Consider the following 19,829-nt stretch of genomic DNA (forward strand, 5'->3'; position numbering starts at 1 on the left):
CACTAGGGGTTAAAATTCATGGCCTTACCCTTGGATTTCTTGTATTTCGGACACTAAGCCCAAATATGACCAAACTTTGAACACTCAATGCACTTGATGCCTTCAGAGTTCTTGTCTTTCTTGCCCTTGTCCTTCTTACATTGGGATGCTCCATTAAAGTCACACTTGGATTATTCAGCCACCTTGGAAGACTTATTCCTATTGTTTCCTTTCCTAGGTCTAAAAAGGTTTCTAAATCTCTTAGCAATCAAAGCCAAGTCCTGATCATTCAATGAATCCTCATTGGAGGAGTCACCAGTCTCTTGCCTCATAGTTTTTAAGGCAATGGACTTGTTTTAATTTCTTGGGTTGAGGCAAATTCAACCCGCAGGGTTGAAGAGAACCTACAAGCTCTTATATCCTAACCTTCTCAAAGTCCTTGTTTTCTTCATTAACTGTGACCCTAAGTCTAAACTGTTCAGGCAAATACTTCATGAATTTTTTCACTATCCTATCACTACAAAAAATAAACTCATTAGCGGCGACATTTTGTTGCCGCTAATGAGTACTTTGTCGCCGCTATTGATCAATACCGACGACATGTGGCCGCTAATGAGATGGTCACTAAAAGTCGGACGCTAATAATAAATAGCGGCGACATCAAAGAGTCGCCGGTAATAATATATAAATAGCGGCGACATTTATCGTCGCTAATAATATTTATGTGGTTGCTAAAAACTTTAAAACTTGGCCCGTATGTCGCCGCTAATGTTCCATCATTAGCGGCGACATACGGGTCGCCGCTAATGCTCTATCATTAGCGGCGACTTATGGGTCGCCGCTAATGATATTAAAAAAATTAATAAATAAAATAAAACATTATTAGCGGCGACATACAAGTCGCCACTAATACTCTATTATTAGCGGCGACATCAAAGTGGCCGCTAATCCTTTACCATTAGCGGCGACATAAGGGTCGCCGCTAATGACATTAAAAAAATTAATTTTTTTTATATATATATATATATATATATATATAGTAAAAAACAAATCCCAAAGATTAAAAAATAAAAAAAAAATCCGAAAAAACTAATTATAGTTTTTTGGGACTTATTTTTTTTAATATTATTTTTTAAAAAATATATTCAGCAAAAAAGAAGATAATTTTAAAGAATATATTCCACAAAAAATGAATTCATATGATTGAACATTTGAATTCATTATTTTTGGCAATTAGATTCCATAAACAGGAACTAATATAAGCAATAAAAATGAGAAGAAAAAAAAATTATACAAACCAAACAATAATCTAGCAAGTTAGAAAACCATCCACCCAAAGGGCTTACAGCATTAGAAAAAAAAACAAAACAGGAAAAACACAAGCCCTCACACATTTATCCCTCAACAAACAAAGCAGAAAACTGCAACAAAATAACAGCAATCTGCATCAGCCATGTTTTCCTCCTTTCTCTTCTCCAAGAACCAGTGAAGTGAAGCTCTTCTTGCAATCATTTGAATTATCAAATAAGGTTAAGAAAAATGTCCAGTGCCATTCTGTAGAGAAAAAAACTAAACAAATTGCATTTAGTGGATGTGAGAGCATAAGCATACATGCATCCCATTCATGAAACCAGGACTTATGGACCCAAACTGGAAGGAGGATGCCTTAGACGCATCTCCAGGGGCTGATCCATAGAAACCATTAAAAGCATATCATTAGTTATATTATTCTACTACAGCAAGTCAATGTCAAGATCAATAGTCTCCCATGCATATTATAACAAAATTCTTATAATTCATGCATAGTGGAACTATATCCAAAGCTTCTAGTCATACCCTTTATAGGTGTTCTGGGAGCTGCCAAGTCAGAGCTCATGGAGGCAAGTTGAGAAGTTGGAACCTTCGGAACAGTTCTGTTGCTTCTCTGAGGAGCCGACGACTAAGCTGGCTTGGCAGCTGGGCTTGTAACCGGCATATCAGATGCTCCTACCACACACCATTAAAAAAAATATGAAAAAACAAGCAAACAAAAAATATTTTACAAAACCCATTCGGTTTACCAAAAAAAATCCTCCAAATTTTTTCAAAGACCCACTCGGTTTCTCCACCGAAAACCAAATCCATCAAGTGAAAAATCAAAATCTGAGAATTTCATAATATCTACCAACCCAACCCCATTAAATTTTTTTACCCGAAAACCCTCAAGAACCCAAATTATTTTCCCATACCAATACGTTTTTCTCAGAGATTTTCTACCAAAAAATTTGGTACCCATCAACCCGAAATTAAAATCTTAGAAGCTCCTTACCCAAAAATCGGATCCCCCTTGTTTGGGCTATGGGAAAACGCCGAAAAAACCCCTCTTTGGCGTCGCCGGCGTCGGCTGTGACCCGCCGGTGTCGGCGTCCTCCCTTGCGGTGGCCGACCCACCATAAACTTCTCCCTCTCCCTCTCTGATCTCCCTCTCCTCCTCCCATCCCCCTCTTCCTCTCCCCATCACTCAATCTCCCTCTCTAGGCCTCTCAGAAAAAAGAAGAAAAAGTAACGAACAAAGAAGAAAGAAAAAGAAAATGAGGAAAAAAGCAAAAGAAAGAGATAAACAAAAAGGAGAAGACTTCGAAAATTTTGACCAAAAAAAAACGGGGGAGGGGGGGTGTGGCGCGCGGGACACGAAAATTTTCGTGTCCCGCGCCTCTTTGCCAAAAAGAGTCAAAAGACTCTAATTGAGTATAAAAATTACATAAAAATTAATTAAAACTAATTTTTTTTTTCCTATATGACAAAAATTCTGTTAATAATTTTCTTAAAAAAAATTACAAAAAGAGTGATTTTCTAAAATGATTAAATCTAATATTTTTTTTTTAAAAAATGAGTTCATATTTTTATTTTGAGAAAAGATTAAAAAAAAAGTTGAATAAAATTTTAATCAACTGAGATAATTCTCAAATTAAAAAATCAAATTTAAGTTTTTTATTTTTGTGAAAAGTATACATAACCCTCTCAAACTACCACCTTATTGTCAATGTCTCCCCAAACTGCTAATTGTATCAATGTCCCCCCCCCTAAACTACCAAAAACTGTCTGTCCCCCTAATGATAAAAATACCCTTCATAAAATTATTAAAATAAAATAAAAAACTAAAAAAATATTTTAAAAAATATAAAATAATAAAAATTTGTACCAAAAAAAAAATTAAAAATTAAAAACTGGTTTTTCTTTTCTTTTTTTTTTTTCGTTTTTTTTTTTTTTAAAAAAAAAGCTTTCTTTTTTGTTTTGTTTTTTTAATTTAATAAAAAACTGGTTTTTCCTTTTTCTTTTTAGTTTTTTTTTTTTTAAAAAAAAATTGTTTTTTATATTTTTCAGCTATTTTTTAGTTTTTTTTTTTTTTTAAAAAAAAAAAAAAACTTTCTTTTTCGTTTTTTATTTAATTTGTTTTTTAAAAAATAATTTTTTAGTTTTTTTTTTTTTTTTTTCGAATTTATAAGGACATTTTTGTCTTATTCAAAAAAATTTAAGGTTATTTTTGTCTTTTTGTTGGTATTAGGGGGACGGTGACATTTTTTAGTAGTTTGAGGTGGACAATTGACACAATTGGTAGTTTTTTTTTTTTTTTTTTTTTTTTTTTTTTTTTTGGGGGGGGGGGGGGGGTGTACATTAACAATTGAGTGGTAGATCATCCGATCGATCATAATAGATAAAAAAAAAATCCGATCAATCATGATAGATCAATAAGATTGATAGATCATCCGATCAATCATGGTAAATCATCCAATCGATAATGATAGATCAACATGATCGTTAGATCATCCGATCAATCATGGTAAATTATCCAATCGATAATGATAGATCAACATGATCGTTAGATCATCCAATCGATCGTGATAGATCAATAGGATCGATAGATCATCCGATCAATCATGATAGATCAATAGAATCGATAGATCATTCGATCAATCATGGTAGATCATCCGATCGATCATGATAGATCAATAGGATCGATAGATCATCAGATCAATCGTGGTAGATCATCCGATCGATCATGATAAATCATCCGATCGATCACGATAAATCATCTTATCAATCATGATAGATCATCTGACCGTTCATGATAAATCATCCGATCAATCATGATAGATCAATAGGATCGATAGATCTTCCGATCAATCATGATAGATCATCCGACCAATCATGGTAGATCATCCGACCAATCTTGACAGATCATCCGACCAATCATGGTAGATCATCCGATCAATCATGGTAGATCATCCAATCAATCATGGTAGATCATCCGATCGATCATGATAAATTATCCGATCAATCATGATAGATCAATAAGATCGATAGATATTCCAATCAATCATGGTAGATCATCCGATCGATCATGATAGATCAATAGGATCGATAGATCATCAGATCAATCGTGGTAGATCATCCGATCGATCATGATAAATCATCCGATCGATCACGATAAATCATCTTATCAATCATGATAGATCATCTGACCGTTCATGATAAATCATCCGATCAATCATGATAGATCAATAGGATCGATAGATCTTCCGATCAATCATGATAGATCATCCGACCAATCATGGTAGATCATCCGACCAATCTTGACAGATCATCCGACCAATCATGGTAGATCATCCGATCAATCATGGTAGATCATCCAATCAATCATGGTAGATCATCCGATCGATCATGATAAATTATCCGATCAATCATGATAGATCAATAAGATCGATAGATATTCCAATCAATCATGGTAGATCATCCGATCGATCATGATAGATCAATAGGATCGATAGATAATCCGATCGATCGTGATCGATCAATAGGATCGTTAGATCATCCGATCGATCGGGATCGTTAGATCATCCGATCGATCGGGATCGATCAATAGGATCGTTAGATCATCCGATTGATCGTGATCGATCAATAGGATCGATAGATCATTCGATCGATTGTGATAATATTGATCCTATCCGATCGACCGTGATAGATCAATATGATCGATAGATAATCTGATCGATCAATAGGATCGTTAGATCATCTGATCGATCAATAGGATCGATAGATCATCCAATCGATCGTGATCGATCCATAGGATCGATAGATCATCCAATCGATCGTGATAGTATCGATCATATCCGATCAATCGTGATAGATCATCCGATCGGTCGTGATCAATCAATATGATTGATAGATCATCCAATCGATCGTGATCGATCAATAGGATCGATAGATCATTCGATCGATCGTGATCGATCAACATAATCGATAGACCATCCGATCGATCATAGTGCATTAATTAGTCTGATCAATCGTGATAGAGTTCGATCAATCGTACTTGACATATTGAAAGTTTGATCAAACGTGCGATTGATCCTAATAAGTACTAGTCCAATCGATCATGACAGGATCAAATGATCGATCAAACTTGACACAAGTAAATGTTTGATCAAATATCTAATTCATCATAGTGCATCGGTCCGATCTATTGTGACAGGAACATCCGATCAATCAAACTTGACACAGTTATAGGTTCGATCTAACGTGTGATCGATCATGACATGATCATAGGATCAATAGAATTATCCAATCGATCCTAGTGTATTACTCCGGTCGAAAAAACCAATTTTTCGTAAAAAAGAAACTAAAAATTTATTTTTTAAAAACAAATTAAAAAATTAAAGAAAAATGAAAAAAACTAGTTTTCTATTAAAAACATAATATAATTTTTAATAATTAGTAACGTGGACAATTTTGAATGTTACTAAATTAGTAACGTGCATATATTTCCACAAATGCCAATTAAAACTTTAATTGTTGATATTTGTTTTTTCGTTAACTATTAGCGACGACAAAAATGTCGCCGCTAATAGTAGATTATTAGCGGTGACTTTCAAAAGTGGCCGCTAATGTGGCATTATTAGTGGCGACATTTGGGTCGCCGGTAATATATTTCCACAAATTCAAATTAAAACTTTAATTGTTAATATTTGTTTTTTCGTTACTTATTAGCGGCGACAAAAATGTTGCCACTAATAGTAGATTATTAGCGGCGACTATCAATAGTGGCCGCTAATGTGGAATTATTAGCGGCGACATTTGGGTCGCCGCTAATAATACACAAATTAAAATTAAAATTGTTATTTTCTTTTTGTTGATTATTAGCGGCGACAATAACGTCGCTGCTAAAAGTATATTATTAGCGGCGACTTTGTGTTGTTGCCGCTAATGAGACATTATTAGCGGCGACTTTAGGTCGCCGCTAATGTCTTCATTATTAGCAGCGACCCCTGTCGCCGCTAATATTTTCTCGTACTAGCCCGCGAAGACTAAAAAAATCCCGCCAAGTTATTAGCAGCGACATATTAACGTCGACTCAAAAGTCGGCGCTAATATTAATTTTTATTATTATTATTGTTTACTATTAGCGGCGACACAAATGTCGCCGCTAATATGAGATTATTAGCGGCGACTTATACATGTCGCCGCTAATAATCAACTATTAGCGGTGACATTTGAGTCGCCGCTAAAAAGTTGGACGCTAATGAAGCAAATTCTTGTAGTGTATGTTCAAGAATTTTCTCCTACAGGTTGAAACTCAAGTTCACAATGTTATTCAATTTGGCATAGAACTCAAAAGTCTGATCTGAATTTTAGAGTGTTTTTTTAACAATTTGGTCTCTTCATGAGTGACTTCAACTATATACCATGTCTCATTAGCAATTTCACGCATAGATATTTGTTTGAATTCGTTTTTTTGAAACCACCATGAGTATGGCATGCAATCTCTTACTATAGGGGTGTAAACGAGTTGGGCTACTCGTAAGCTTACTCAAGATCGGCTCGAATAAACTCAATTCGTGCTCGAATCGATTATTAAATGAGCTACTTGTGAACACAGAATTATGCTTGATTATTAAGTGATACAAACTCATATAAACTCGGTTCGACTCGATTAAAGCTCGTGAACCCGCTCGTATAAGGATCGACTCGTGTGTGTGTATATATATATAATTTATATATTTAATTTGTTAATATATAACTTATTTTTATAATATAGTATATTAATAAACAATATACTATATGTAAGCATAAATTAAGTAACAAATAACAATAGTCATTGGTCAGTATATATTAATTGGTTATATGTATATAAAATAGTAAAAGTGAATAATATCAATACTTAATTGTTAGTCATATGATATAATGACAATCCAGATACTTAATCATATTATTCATGTAATATAATAGAATTATAGGACTATATGATCATATAATAATATAACATTGTGGTATATTACATGTAATCACTTTATTATATATTATAAATAATATCATTAGATATTTAAAATTCATTACATCATTTTTTTTTGTAAGTTATATAGTTTATTAAACATATAATATAAATATATATTGTTTATATGTTATATAATGTAATATTAATTTTTAAATGAGCTCACCCCTCTTTTTTGTATGTTAAATAAACTATATAACTTACAAAAAAATTGGGCCGAGCCGAGCTTAATTTTTAAAACTCTTCCTGAGCTCAAGCCATGCTCAAGCTCATTTAGCTGATTTGAGCTTAATTTTTAAAATTCACCATGAGCTCGAACCCAGCTCGAGCTCGTGATAAATAAGCTCGAGCTCAGCTCAGGCTCGGGCTCGTAATAAATTTAAATGAGCCGAGCTTGCACATGCACTACTTGCTTAAGCTTGGCTTGTTTACGGCCTTGCTTGCTATTACGATTACACTCATTCAACTCATTCTTAGACCACAAGTCAATATTAGTTGTTGGCCTAGACTGTAACGACCTACGAAAAAACGCTAGTTAGATCTGCGTTATCATCCCAAAAGGACTAGTCAATTTTGAAGCTTTTCTAAAAATTTTTATAAAGCTCAGTTTTATCTAGTAATTAGGCAATGTGAGACTTAACTCTTTTGACTTTTAAAATACTCGTAAGCGTACGAATCATATGAAATATAATGTGTATAAGTGCAAAGTCGATCTAATTCACAGGGAATTGCGTTGAGAAAATTAATTTCTATTTAAACTAATTCTATTTTAACATAGTTTCGAATTTTTGGAATTTTTTCATGCAAAATAATAAACTAAATTAAACTGATTAAGAACAATTGATAAAAATCACAATGGATATCATTTTTCAATCGAATGATTTGATGTATCCATCGGTTGAAACACATTGAATATCCAACTTTTAACAAATAATTATTCTATCAAAAGACATAAATCAATTAACTGAATTGGACCCGAACAATATTTTGATAAACATCGAAATTATATAAATAAAATAACAAGAATGTAAGTGTAATCAATGACGAGGTTTCATCTTCAACCTTAGTTAAAGATTTAGTCACTCATTACTAAATTCAACATACTAACTTTTATTAAAAACATTAATATTAAAAAAGAAAAAAAAATTACAAAGGAGAACGTTCTAGAAGAAAGCAAGTCTTGCGCCTCTTCTCAAAGAAAAATGTGAGTGTAATCAATGGCAAAATTTCATCTTCAACCTTAGTTAAAGATTTAGTCACTCAATACTAAATTCAACATACTAACTTTTATTAAAAAGAAAAGAAAAGAAAAAAAGAGTACTTACAAAGGAGAACGTGCTAGAAGAAAGCAAGTCTTGCGCCTCCTCTCAAAGGTGTTCAGTTCTTACAAGAAAAGAAAAGAAGTATATAGATACTACTAATACACTAGTGTCTCGGTGGTTCAATCCTTGAGAAAGACGTGTACGTGCAGCCCCTTTGTGCCTGGATTCGGTGCATGCTAGATAGCTTGGAGATCAAATAATGTCCATGTAAGTCGGTGCTATTCTTTCCTTAAGAAAAAATGTGTCTCTTTGCTGCCAATCCCTTGTACGTTTTCACTACTGCCAGTCTTGGCAAGAACTTGCCAGTTCACATGGAGATCGAGCTGCTGGTCCTTTTCGGTCAATTCGGTGCCTCCCTGCTATGGAAAGACCCGTGTGTTTTGGTTCAGTGCCCAGGTATGGAAATTAAGGAACGTGTAGAAGGCACACTCATGCACAGCTCTAGGTTGCGCCGCGCTCCATCAGCAAAGAAAACGTCTCTTTCTATTCGATCGGTGCTGCTAGTCTTTTTTTGGAAAGACCCGTGTGTTTTGGTTCAGTGCCTTCTGTTCAGTCTATCTTGAAGCTTGCGCTGCCTTTCCTTATGAGGAAAACCTGTATTCGGTGTTTCTCCCCTTTGAAAAGAAACCATGTCTTGGTAAAAAATATTATTCTCTCCAATGCTGCGCCGCACGAGCTCTGTAAAGACAAACTGAAAAAAAAAAAAAAAAAAAAAAAAAAAAAAAAAAAAAAAAAAAAAAAAAAAAAAAAAAAAAAAAAAAACGTTTGTGGCTCTCATCCGGTCAGCAACAGTACTCCTAGGGTTTAGGTTGTTTTCTCGCTTCTTTGTAATTTTACATAAATATCATTATTTTCTCTTAATGACCTGCAAAACATTAAAACACCAAAATTAACAAAAAAAAAAATCAGAAAATAACAAAACTAAAAGTTTAGCAAGTGCAAATTAAGGGGTCTAAATATACAATATTTGGCACTCATCATTAGCATTCATGACTATCTCTAATAAACCACGTAATCGCTCTATGTGAGCTATTTATCTCTTTCCAAATTAAGGGGTCTAAATATACAATATTTGGCACTCATCATTAGCATTCATGACTATCTCTAATAAACCACGTAATCGCTCTATGTGAGCTATTTATCTCTTTCCAATATAAGACCGGGGTGTTACAAACTCCCCCCCTAAACCCCTGACGTTCTCGTTAGGGACACGTCATGAGGTGCTCCAGTACTACATGACCTGTCGTTAATAGGTGCCTCTGATACCATTTGTAACGATTCAGGAAAAAGCGCTAGCCAGATCTGCGATATTACCCCAAAATGACTAGTCAATTTTGAAGCTTCCCAGAATCTTTTATAAAGCTTAGTTTTACCTAGTAACTAGACAATGTGGGACTTAACATTCATGACTATTTCTTATAAACCACTCACTTTATGTGAGCTATTTATCTATTCTCAATATAGGACCGGGGTGTTACATAGACCAACCTTTTTCAATAGAAATCCAAACTCGTTCACCCAATGATTAATTAAGGAATGTTCCCATGCGTACCTTCCAATAAACATAATTGCTCTAACAGATTGAGACTTCTCCACTGATAACAGGAGTCAAAGGAATTCACTTAGGAAGTTAGTACTAACAGAGTGAATCTCGCTTTGATACCAATTGAAGAACGTACAATGACCCCAAATGACACCTAGAGGGAAGGGTGAATAGGCGTTTTCCAATAATCACAATCAAATAAAAGTTCCACAACCATAATAACAATCACCAAAATCAAGTAAAACATAAAATAAATTTGACACATGGATTTTGGTGACAAAGTAGAAAGTTTTTAAGAATTCTTCAAAAGTAAAACACTCTAGGGACAGCCAACCCAAGGAAACTTATTCATTATAGGAGAAACAATTACAATCAGTCTATACATACAAAATCTTTGAAGAAAAGAACCAGGCTTATACCCAACAAACGACCAATTTTTCTTCTACTGCAATAGCTCCAGAGCTCTATCATTTCTTCTATAGAATTTCCTTTACAAGTTGAGACTCCAATACCTAAAGGTTGTATGATTTAATTACAATTAACAAGAGGTTTGAGTTTCAATTTATGCTTGGGAAGGTTTGGTATCTCTCCATGAACAAAAAACATGTGCCATATTCATAAAAAAAAATGTGCCTCCATACCCTATATATGAAATTTGTGGTTCAATGGTCTTATATAGATGTGGAGAGCTGAGGTTTAATGAGTAATTTGGTTAAGAAATTAAAAAAGGTACATTTGTTTCGATTGAATGGGAATTAGTCTCGGTCAATCGAGAATTAGGGTTTCACAAAGATTGCATTGCGGCGATTGAATGAGGTTCGATCAAGGGTCTCGGTTTTGACTTCATGAACATCTCTATTGAATGAGGTTCGATCAAGAATGCAATCAAGGCATTCTTTAAAACACCATGGCTCAACATCGATTGGTCCAATTGGGAGAAGCTGTAGGTATTATTGCCGGTCAATCTATTAGAGAACCGGGAACTCAACTAGCCGAACGAGCTTTAATCGTGATTGTGATTTGGGCATTCTGTGAGACTTGTGAAACATTGTGTTCAGTTGCCACTACAAAAATTAATGGTTTTAGTAACCTGGGTTCACTAACGTGCAAAAGCCTTTTACACGTTAGTAAACTATAGTAACCTGAAGTCAGTGGCGTTATATTCACGTTCCTAATCCCATAGTTAGTAAAATAATTTTAGTAACGTCCAAATAGACATCACGTTAGTAAATACTTACGCATAAAAAATTCACGTTAGTAAATATATAGTAACGTGCGAATAAGACGCCAGTAAACGTAGTAATAATTTATGTAAAGGTTGTGAGTATAGTAACGTGACATTTATCACGTTACTGAGTACAGTAACGTGGTAAATATCACGTTACTATACTCTAGATATGACGTCTTACTATATTAGTAACACGCAATTTGAACGTTACTATATTGTAGTGACGTGAAAACCTTAATCAGGCTACTAATATTAGTAACCTGTACCCTTACAATATTAGTAACGTGCTTTTATTTAGCACGCCACAAAATTAGAATGGGATAAAAAAAAATTTTATTTTATTTTTTAATCTCCCAAATAATTTTCTAGTGAACCTGATAAACGAATTACAATAAACATTAAAATATTCGCTACAATTCCAACTACAATCATAATAATATACACTCCCATCGATTATCAACGTCAATCACAAAAATTTATACGTTCCCATCAATTCATCAACAATTACAACATTTTACATTTAATTATAGCAATAATATACTTCCTCATTGATCATCAACGTCAATCACAACAAATAAAATCATACAACCAATAGTTGTGTTTTGATATATATGATCAAAGTTCTGCATGAAGCTGCTTTTTTCCTTGCCACAGATAAGTAAACAGCAACCAACGATTACGCAACAGCATGCTCCATATTACCTATCAATGATAAAACAAACACACTCAGCAAACAACAATACGTGTGACGTGCTATTAAGGCCAACACTTAGGATTAACGCCTAGAAAGTAAAGAAACATCATCAACATTAAAAAAATATATCACACAGAAAAATCATTAATTGTTACTTGAACCGCCGCAAACATACGAGCTAACATGAAAACGAGACGTGAAATATATGTCAAGTGCTAGGATAACCTGCAAAATACACAACGTGCCCAAATTAATGCTATATATTTGTACATGCTACACACGAACATCTATTCCAACAACAATCATAACAATATACATTATCAACGTCAATCACAACTATTAAAAATCATACAACCAATATTTGTTTTGTCATATATATGATCAAAGTATACATAAACATTATACGCAAAACACAATCAATGACTCGAAATAATATAGTTGTGCATCAGTCGGTTTCATCACCACAGATACGTGAACAACAACTAATAGTTGCGCAACAGCATTCTCTCTCTGTATATATATATATATATACACACACACATGATAAAAGAAACACACTTAGTAAATAACAATACAATAGCATCATATTAGGTCCAACACTTAGGAGAAACGCGTGAAAAGATAAGAAGTATCATCAACATTAAAAGAAATAACTCCACACAAACAAGTCTTTAATTATTACCTGAATTGCCGCAAACAGACTATCTAACATTCAAGCGAGACGTGGAATATTCGTCAAGTGCTATGGTAACCTGCGAAATACACAACGTACCAAAATTAATGCTATATACATGATGCACATGAACATGAATTGGTTTTAATTATTTTAAAATGAGTACTATATTTTTAACCTAATGCACACTTTAATCATTATCATATGTATTAATGATTCACTAATTCGTTAGCAATTACCAATAAATGTAAAAATAAATAATAGGAAATTAGTCAAGTTTTATTGAATAACATACGCTAAGATTGGCTCTAAGTCCGTTCGGACGTGGTCAAATTCATCACTTGGATCTTGATTGCTATTTCTGGTTAATAGCACCGGCTCGCACTCGTAGGTGTCTAGTGAATCATGAGACCCTTCACTCTAACCAACGTCGTAGACGTTCCTGGGTTTAGTCCGCACAACACAAGCCCAACCTGGGTTTCTCTCATCTCCAACATAAAATACTTGGTCAACTTGTGAAGTTAGTACATATGGGTCATCAGTCACCAGGTCTCCCCTGTGAACAAGGCGATTGAAGCTGACAAGTTCCATGCCGTACTCATCCACCTTATATCTCCTGTCTCTCGTGGTGTCCGCCCAATCACACTTGAACATGACGTACTTAGTCCTATCGTAATACTCGACCTCAATTATATCTGTTAACTTCCCGTAGTACGTCAAGCCATCAACGGTAGGCACGCACACGCCACTGTTCTGTGTTCTCTTCCCCACATCATGTGCAACAGTGCGAAACATTTTGCCGTTAACCACGTATCTGTTGAACCTACTTGCTATCTCCTTCGGGCCCCTACAATGCATAACCAGCTTCTCGCCCATCTCCTCCCTACGTTTAGAGTCCAATTGATCGACCTACGAGCACAATTAAGTAAAATGAAAAATAAAAAAGTTAAATAGTTCGGTTAGTTTATGTGAACCAAAAGCTGAACATGTAATAGCTAAGCACTACAAACATTAAACTTACGTAGTCACGGTACCAATCACAAAACTGCTGATGATGTTGGGCTTCCAATTGATCGTCCGTAGTTCGCCCCCTACCGCATGATCGCCTTAGCGTATCCATGTGCACCCTACAATTCAAAATTGTTGGGTCATTATCTATTATTCACAAGTCCACTTTATAAAATCTAACACATCCTAAATTTGTTTTAGCTTCCGTCCTCAGTTGAAGAAACTCGTCAGAATTGAGAATAATATATCGGTGAATCTGGCTCAACTGAAGACGGTTAAGGCTGACTCTTGTTCTTGCCCCCTTTGGACCATTTGGATTCCGTTGGGGTCTGTTGTGGAAGGTTGGTGCGTTACCTAGATATCGCGAGCAGAACGTTACCAACTCAGTTGCTATGTAACCCTCTGCAATGCAACCCTCCGGAGCTGCCTTATTGCGCACAGTAGACTTGAACCTCCCGAGGCTCCTACATATGAATATTAGTTGCTCACGTCAATTAGTTATTATGTTATAAAACTCATACCAATCTAAATTAATAAATATACGTACATAAATTTTACCTTTCTACCGGATACATCCACCTATATTGTACGGGGCCGCCGAGTCGGCACTCACGAACAAGGTGCACAACCAAATGAACCATGCTAGTAAAAAAACCAGGGGGGAATACTTGTTCCATCTTGCACAAAGTGGCACAGACGCTACCCTCTAACCGATCCATGTCCTCTTGGGTTAAGTTTGTTGAGCAGAGGTCCCTGAAAAATGCGGACAGCTCAACAAGAGGTCTAACCACATTATCTGGCAGTGAGCGGCGCAATGCAATAGGGAGAAGCACTTGCATTATTACGTGGTTGTCATGGCTCTTCAGGCCCGATATCGTACGTTCCTTGAGGCGTACACATCGAGAAACATTTGATGCATATCCGTTAGGTACCTTTACATTTTTTTATCACCTTCAGAAAATTTATTTTATCTTCGTCTGACATTGTGTAACAAGCTGCAGGCAAATAGGTTTGACCATCCTCACCTGTGAACGGATGCAATTGAGGCCTGAAATTCATTTCTTGCAAGTCTTTGCGGGCTGCGTAATCATCTTTTGTTTTTCCTTTGATGTCGAGAATTGTACCAAGTATGTTGTCCGTCACATATTTCTCTATGTGCATGACATCAAAGTTGTGCAGCAATAAATTATTTTTCCAGTACGGCAATCTAAAGAAAATACTTTTCTTTTTCCAAATGACATTCTCAGTTGCATCTTCTGCCGCTCGTCTCTTCTTCCGCTTCTTCTCTCTTTTCTTGCCCGCGCTTTCATCCCCAAATATCATCCCCTCCAATTGTCTCAGGATGTCATCACCACTTTGCACGTGGGGTGCACTTTCTTGTTCTTGGTTGCCGTCAAATGCCCTCTTGTTCCGTCTCCAAAGATGATCCATTGGCAAGTATCTTCTGTGTCCCATATAACAAAATTTTTTCCCTTGTTTTAACCGTCTAGACCATGTTGAATGCATACAGACAGGGCATGCCTTCTCACCCCTGTTGGGCCACCCGGACAGATCTGCATATGCTGGGAAATCATTAATCGTCCACATCAACTGCACCCGCATCTGAAGATTCTGTTTATTTAAGGCATCATATGTGCGCACCCCTACGTTCCATAATTTCTGTAGCTCTTCAATCAATGGCTGGAGGTACACATCTATATCCATGCCAGGTGAACTTGGTCCTGGAATAATCAGCGATAGTATGAATGACGTTTGTTTCATGCACATCCAAGGAGGCAAATTGTATGGAAGAAGCATGACTGGCCAAGTACTGTGAGAGGTGCTCATGTTCCCGAACGGATTAAAGCCGTCCGAGGTCAGACCAAGCCTAACATTCCTACTGTCGGCTGAAAATTCTGGATGTAGGATGTCGAACGACTTCCATGCCTCGCCATCGGCCGGATGCCTCAACACACCGTCCTTTGTACGGTCTTCCTCATGCCATCTCATATGGGGTGCAGTATGTTCCGACATAAAAAGCCTCTGTAGGCGTAGAATGAGTGGAAACCACCGCAACACTTTCATCGGACGTTTCTTTCTCGACGATGTGGGTTGACCATCCTCGTCCAAATAAATTTCATCCTTCCACCTAGATTCTCCACAAACGGTGCATGACTCTAGTTCCTGGTTAGCCTTCCAAAATAACATACAATCGTTACGGCACGCAGGGATCTTCTCATACCCGAGCTCCATGTCACTGAGATATTTTTTTGCCTCGTACGTATTAGCTGGCAAAGCGTCATCACATGCAGGCAGCAACTGATTGATGACCTGAAGGAATTCCGAGAAAATATTGTTGCTCAGTCCGCCCATGCACTTCAAGTTGTACAAGTGTACTGTAGCACTCAGTTTGCTATGTTTAGTACCCCCATGAAGTGGCTTCTCCGCCTTTTTTAGCAGGTCATAGTACTTCTGAGCGCCACTTTCAGCTGGTTCTTCTGTAACATTTTCCACACCCACCTGATCAACACACTGTGGCTCACGATCGGGCTCCTTAACCTCATGCATGCCAAATGCATCACGCAACATTGTTTGCATGTCGCCACCTTGTTCTACACTGTTGGCACTGGCAACATCTGTTGGATGAAGGTTCGAAGAAGAGGCTGCATCAGGATTATACACGGTCATCTCACCGTGCAAGAACCAATTTCTGTAACTGACCATGATTCCTCTACCCGCCGTCAGGTGCTCAAGGACGATATCGGGCGAGTGGCGACGGTTATTCTGACAGACCTTACAAGGGCAACGGATTTTACCATCAGGTGTTTTGCAGTTACGAACTGCAAATGCCACAAATGCATTACACCCATTATTGTATTCCCTCGTACCTCGAGTCTTCGTAATCCAAGATCTGTCCATCTTTTTCGATATATCCAGTACACAACAGCAACACCAACACAATGAGATATATAAATCTATCTTCAATTTAAAATAAGCTAAGGCTTAATCAATTTAGAGTTTCATTAATCAATTCATACTGATTAGTTTTTAGTTTACTATCAATTTCAAAAAAAAATTGCTATAAATTGTAGGCATATATCTTGAAAAGCTTTAGTTTAAGGCTTTTAAGGTTTCCTTAATCAATTCATACTTATTAGCTTTGTTTTTTTTCTTCTTTTGTTTTCATTTTTTTTATTAATAAAATTTGACTAACTAAAAACCAAGGTTAAACCACACTTTAGCATTAGACCTAGATCACCAAGTAAACAACTATTCAACCAAAGTATGTCAACAATACAACCAAAACTATCAACCAATGAAATTTGTATAACTCATCTACTATCAATTCAACCAAAAGCTATATATCAACAATATGAACAAGACCCAATAACCAAGTTTCTAGAAATTCACAGGAATACAATAATTGCCTAACATTCATAACATATATACTGTAAGAGTTGAAGACCAAAAGTTAAGGGTAGAAGACAATTCTGTTTCTTTCAAGACCTAATCATTGACTCAGTTTTAGCATGTTTAGCTTTTGATATCCAATGAAAACCTAAGTAAACTATTCATACACCGCACGAGCACTATCGGGGTGTGTGGGATCTAACAATTGTGCAAATATTTTATGACAATTGGGCCAATAGATATGATTATTATTACTTTATGCTTTGAAATACAAAAAAAAAAAAAAAAATAGACCCATGTACAAACACTAAATTAAAGAATAAAGGAAAAAAGGCAACTACATTATTGAAATTGTCCATTATTAAGAGAATTTGTCAAATTTACAGTAAAATGGCCCCCTCCACCATCAAAATTCTACTTACGTGCGAGTAGGAGGCCCTCTAGCTTAGCACATTTCTCTTTATTGCTGCTAAAGGCCCTTAACATGTCCAATGAAATATTACTTTTGTTCTCGACATGGATAAGGATTTTTTATAATTTTAAATTTTCAAATATATACCTTTTGTTCTAACTAAGCAAATCCATTGAAAAATTACTTTTGTACGTTCTAGATAGCTTTTAGGTCAAACTCATGTTGTACTTTATGTAAGCATTATTCAATAACTTCTTCTTTTTTTAAAAAAGAAATTAAATGAAAAAAAGAAAAATTAATGTTATCATTAGTACTATATATTATGCTTATTGTATAGTTAAACTACGAAATAGTTACTTCAAAATTTGGGGTCTCATCTCATCTCATGCAATATATCTCAAGCTTAGTGCCGAGAAACTTCCTTGCTCATATATATATATATATATTCTAAAAGCGGGAAGCATCAAGATCAAGACATTACTAATATATAGCAGCAATGTTACCAAAATCCTATATATCCCAATAAATAACCTAAGAAACATAGAGTTAATTTGGAGCAACCAGCGTGCTGCTGTTGCTCTGTTTTTCATCACACCCTTGACTAATATCCCCAAACAAATAGAAACTAACAAGATATTAAAAAAAATATCAAAATTCTAGAAAGATTTCTTAATAATCATTTACAATATTCACAAAGAAAATTTCACTAAACATAATAGGAAGTAGAAGAACACAAACTTACCTGCATAATGGTTCGGCCAGAGGGAGAGACACAGAGATGGAGGATTCTTGTAAATTGAGAGACGACAGTGAGTGATAGGGAGAGGGAGACAGTGAGCAAAAATGAAATTAAGGAACATGATCTGTTTCGCGGGATTTTATCCTGCGGGGCGTGATTGTCAAAAACATATTGTAACGTGCAAATCATTGCACGTTACTATAATATGAAATAGTCACGTGCAAATGAGTTTTACGTAAGTAATATAAACATTTGTAACGTGTAAATTGCAGTGTCTATTGTTCGTAACTGACGCAACAATTTTACACGTTACTACTTCATAATGTAGTAACATGCAATTACACGTTACTGTTATAAAACTATAGTGACGTAAAACTATTTGTTCGTCACTAATTTTATAAAATAGTAATGTGTCGCTATTTGCACGTTACTAATTTGTACAAAATTAGTCCAAAATTTTATTAAAATGTGTTATTCCTACATCACATTGTCCTATGTATCTCGGTGTAGGATTAATGTAGAAAAATCATTCTCGTTTTTTATATACATGTACATGTATCACTACAAAAAAAAGACAGTTTGGTGTCGTTTTTATTAGCGTCAGTTATTAGAAACGTCACTAAATTTAGTACTTTTCGGCGTTTAAAACACAAACGACATTATTTTACGGCGCTTTACAAAAGTGCCGTAAAATAACGTCGTTTAGTTTGTAAACGACGCTAATATAACCTTTTTAGCGTCGGTTGATTTTTGAAACGACGAGAAATTTGTACTAAAATTAATTCATGTCAGTAACCTCATCAGCCCGCGCGAAAACCCGCGCGCATATTGTAGCTTCTTCTCCCCTTTCTTTTCACACACCCACGCCAAGAAGCTTCTTCTCCCCATTCTTTTCTCCTTTTTCCTCTTCCGGTTGCTCTTTAGTTTCAATCAGTTTGGCTAAACCAAGCATAGAGTTTCAAGGAATCAAAGATTTTTTTGCAAAGGTATGAACTTCCTTCTTCTTCTTTTTTTTTTTTTTTTTTTCTTCAGAATATGGTCCGGCTCTTATTTTCTAGGGTTTGCTTCACATTGGGTATTTCTTCAGATATACTTGTTGTTTTGGGTTTTGATGTTTTGGCTATTTTATTTTTTATTTTATTTTTTCTGTTTGTTTTTGGAAGTTTAGTACGTATCTGTTTGTTTGTCAAGAAGAAGAGCAACAGAGAAAGTCTTGGAACAAAGAAAAAATGAGAGAAGGGGAAAGTTGAGAGAGATGGAGAAGAAGAAATCGAGAGTTTGGGGGAGAGGGAAACTTAGAGAAACCAAGAGAGAGGGAGAGAGACCCAGAGATCGGGGAGGAGAAAAACAGAGAGGGAGAACCGAGAGAGGACCCGAGAGTTCTGTGAGAACTGGAGATCGAGAGACCTAGGAGACCCGTGACCCGTAAGTGCTGAACCCAGACGAAACTCATCAGCCCATGAGCCAGAGAACTGCCGGAGACCCCAGTTCCGCGATTTCCGGCGGTTTGAGATCGGTTTCCGGCAGTCCATTCC

The 19,829-nt window shown here is 35.7% G+C and overlaps 1 protein-coding gene and 1 long non-coding RNA gene across 2 annotated transcripts; both read right to left on the reverse strand.

Moving 5' to 3' along the window:
- Positions 1 to 1,267: 1,267 nt before the first annotated feature.
- Positions 1,268 to 1,689, reverse strand: LOC133867577 (uncharacterized). Its single transcript, XR_009900110.1, has 2 exons — positions 1,591 to 1,689; positions 1,268 to 1,477 (listed from the first exon to the last, which is right to left on the reverse strand). It is a non-coding gene; the product is annotated as an uncharacterized LOC133867577 (long non-coding RNA).
- An 11,476-nt stretch (positions 1,690 to 13,165) lies between these two features.
- Positions 13,166 to 16,651, reverse strand: LOC133868998 (uncharacterized). Its single transcript, XM_062305985.1, has 6 exons — positions 14,974 to 16,651; positions 14,736 to 14,904; positions 14,312 to 14,506; positions 14,137 to 14,217; positions 13,767 to 13,872; positions 13,166 to 13,654 (listed from the first exon to the last, which is right to left on the reverse strand). Exons 1-6 carry the CDS (start codon positions 16,649 to 16,651, stop codon positions 13,166 to 13,168), a joined length of 2,718 nt encoding a protein of 905 aa, XP_062161969.1.
- Positions 16,652 to 19,829: the final 3,178 nt, after the last annotated feature.

Source organism: Alnus glutinosa, chromosome 5 (assembly GCF_958979055.1).
Source record: "Alnus glutinosa chromosome 5, dhAlnGlut1.1, whole genome shotgun sequence".
Taxonomy (NCBI): Eukaryota; Viridiplantae; Streptophyta; class Magnoliopsida; order Fagales; family Betulaceae; genus Alnus; species Alnus glutinosa.